The sequence below is a fragment of the Nothoprocta perdicaria genome, unplaced genomic scaffold, assembly GCF_003342845.1.
Source record: "Nothoprocta perdicaria isolate Ctin4 unplaced genomic scaffold, notPer1 scaffold_138, whole genome shotgun sequence".
In the NCBI taxonomy this organism is placed as follows: domain Eukaryota; kingdom Metazoa; phylum Chordata; class Aves; order Tinamiformes; family Tinamidae; genus Nothoprocta; species Nothoprocta perdicaria.
Window position 1 is genome coordinate 1,524,054 of NW_020454516.1, and position 2,684 is coordinate 1,526,737.

General features: G+C 59.8%; 2 protein-coding genes across 6 annotated transcripts in view; both read right to left on the reverse strand.

Annotated features, from left to right (window-relative positions):
- OTX1 (orthodenticle homeobox 1) overlaps nt 1-899 on the reverse strand; it is a 3,743-nt gene extending 2,844 nt beyond the window's left edge. Inside the window, exon 1 of the mRNA XM_026033990.1 lies at nt 890-899. Coding sequence (XP_025889775.1) covers nt 890-899 — 10 coding nt within the window. The remainder of the gene's footprint in view (nt 1-889) is intronic.
- A 297-nt stretch (nt 900-1,196) lies between these two features.
- The window catches only part of EHBP1 (EH domain binding protein 1), a 163,893-nt gene continuing 162,405 nt past the window's right edge, over nt 1,197-2,684 (reverse strand). For all 5 annotated transcript variants that reach the window (XM_026033977.1, XM_026033974.1, XM_026033976.1 and 2 more), the window contains 2 exons: nt 1,502-1,616; nt 1,197-1,351 (listed from right to left, as the gene is read on the reverse strand). In XM_026033977.1, the coding sequence (XP_025889762.1) occupies nt 1,261-1,351; nt 1,502-1,616 (206 nt within the window). In that variant the 3' untranslated portion in view covers nt 1,197-1,260. The remainder of the gene's footprint in view (nt 1,352-1,501; nt 1,617-2,684) is intronic.

Genomic DNA, 2,684 nt, shown 5'->3' on the forward strand with positions numbered 1-2,684 from the left:
TTTTTCCCTTTTTTTTCCCCCTTTTTTTTCGGGCGAGGAGGGGGCGGCCGGGCCCAGGAGCCGGCGGCGCCTCTGCCGCGACCCGAGCGCCGCGGCCCCTTCACGCCGAGGAGGAGGAGGAGGAGGAGGAGGAGGAAGGGCTGGGGGGAACGGGCAGCCCCCCCGCTTCGCCGCGGGGCACCTTCCAGCCCGGAGCGGTCCCGGCACCTCCGCGCCGCGCGGAGACGGGTGAGATCCGCGGCCGCGCAGCCCTCACCCCCCGAAAAAAAAAATCAGAAAATAAGCCCGGAGTTTTTACTTTTTTTCCTCCTTTTTTTTTTTTTTAATTTATTTTTGTGGAGCCGGGCAGAGCGCTGCGCGCCCGCGCGTCCCCCCGCGCAGTTTGCGCGGGGCGCAGCCGGGCGGCGGCGCCCCCGGCCTCCCCCCGCGGTGCCTCCCATGGAAAGGGAAGGAAAAAACTTCCCCGCGCGCCGCGTTCGGGGCCGGGACCGGCCGCGGGTCCCCCCCGGCCCGCGCAGCAGCTCGGCCGGGTAACGAGGAAAGCGGCGCTTACGGTAAGAAAGATTCGGCTTTTATTGAAAATCTCATATGTGACTCGGTATCGTAATAAATAAACAGAGAAGAGCTCCACAAAAGGGACGCGGCGAGAGCGGGACACGCGTGGGGAAGGGGGGGGACGGGGGACACCACGAGGACGACACGGAGCCAAGCGGGGCGGGAGGGGGGAGGCTCGGGGGGGGACCCCGGGCCCGGCGACAATAAATAACGCGCGTGGGCGGCGCGGCCCGGGCGGGACCCGCGGCCCCTGCGCGCCCCGCGCTGCCCCGGCTATAAAACGTAGGGAGCTTATGAAGTATGAAGTATTACATATGGCAGGACTAGGTGAAACCCTTCCCCATGATTTTTTCCCCCCATTCCCCCTCCCCAAATTCTATTACGAAAAAAAAAAGGAAAGAAAAAAAAATTATTTCCAACCCAGCCCTCCCGCTAAAGGACCCAGAAAACTCTTTTTATTTTCCTTTTTTTTTTTTTTTTTTTTCCCCTTTTGCTTCTCCCGAGCTCGGCGAGGCCCGGGGCGATCCCAGCGCCGAGCCCGCAAGGGGACCCCGCTCCCACGAGCGCGGCCGAGCGGGCCCGCACCTGCCCCAAGGAAAGGGAGAGGGAAAAAGTTTTTTTTTTTTTTTTTTTTTTTTTCCAAAACATTTTTTTTTTTTCCGTCCAGTCTCATGCCAACGTTTTTGCGGGGCGCGGGCGCGCCGGTCACTGCAGGACGCATTTCTCTTCCTTCTTGGCCATCTTGCCTTTGTTTTGCTCCAGGGTCCGCTCCAAATGCTCGTCCTCTTCCTCGGCCCTGCAACAGAGGCGCCGATCAAGGGGTGCGCGCCCCGCTCCGCTCCGCAGCCCGCGCTCCCGCTTCCCCCGGGCCCGATCCCGGCCCCGCTGCCCCCGTCCCGGTGCCGGGCTCCGCGCGCACTTTGCGCGCCCTGCCCGCCGCACTCACTGCTTCTCCTGCGCGTCCAGGTCCCTGACCAGCGCGTCCCGTTTGTTCACGAGAAGAACGAGCTCGTCCAGCAAGAGCTGCTCGCGCCGCTTCTGCGCCTCGGTCTTTTGCCAGTCTGCGGAGGAGCGAGGAGCGCGGTGAGCGGCGCGGCGCCCCGCGCAAGGAGCCGCGCACCCACCGCGCTTCCCCCGGTTAATAATGCCCATTATTAGGGTGCGTGTCCCCCCCGCGGCGCGGCCGCCGGCCCGGCCGCCCCCAGGGGCCCGCGCTGTCACTCAGGCGGCGCCTTCCCCGCCTCCCTCATTAGGGAGGTAAACACCGGGGAGGCGAGGGAGCGCGGGGGGGCGCGGGGACCCCGGCCCGACCGGGAGCCTTCACAAAAAAAAAGAAAGGAAAAGAAGGGGAAAAGAAAGAGAAGCCGCGTCCGCCCCGTCCGCCCTGCGCGCCCGCCGGCTGAAAATGAGGCGCAGCCCCGCGCAGGGGGAGCCCGGCTGCCCCGCGCGCGCGGAGCCCGCAAGGAATCTGGACAAAAATTCGTTGTTATTTTTCTTTTTTYTCTCCCCCAAATGCACTTGCACCGGCTGTTTACACCCCAACCCCGGCGAGCGCCGCGGCTGCARCGCAGCCCCGCTCGGGTTCTCCCCGCGCCTCTTCGCTCTCCCCGCGCTCCCGCTTTTCCGTTTTCTTTTTTTTTTTCTCTCCCCCCTTTTGTTTTCTTTCTTCTTTTTTTTTTTCCTCTCTCTCTCTCTCTTTTTTTTTTCTTTTTTCTTTTTTTCTTTTTTTTTGCTCGTTTAGGGAAAAGCTCTTTCAGTTCGAGCCGCTTCAAAGGACGCGGCGCCGCGTTGCCGAAAGCAAGCGCGGGAGCTCCCCGCGAATCCTAACGGTTTCGTACATTAAAAATAAGAAAAAAAAGTAAATTAAAAAGAAAAATAAAAAGGAAGAAAGAGAAAAAGAAAAGAAAACTAAATAAGGGGAAGCGGCGGCCGCTCGGCGGGACGGAGGTGGGGAGCGTGCGCGGCCCCTGCCCGGACACCACCGGCCACGCTCTCATTCTGCAGCTTTGGGCATTTTCACTTAGTGAAAAACTCTTATTTAAATCCTTTCTTTTCTTTTCTTTTCTTTTCTTTTCTTTTCTTTTCTTTTCTTTTCTTTTCTTTTCTTTTCTTTTCTTTTCTTTTCTTTT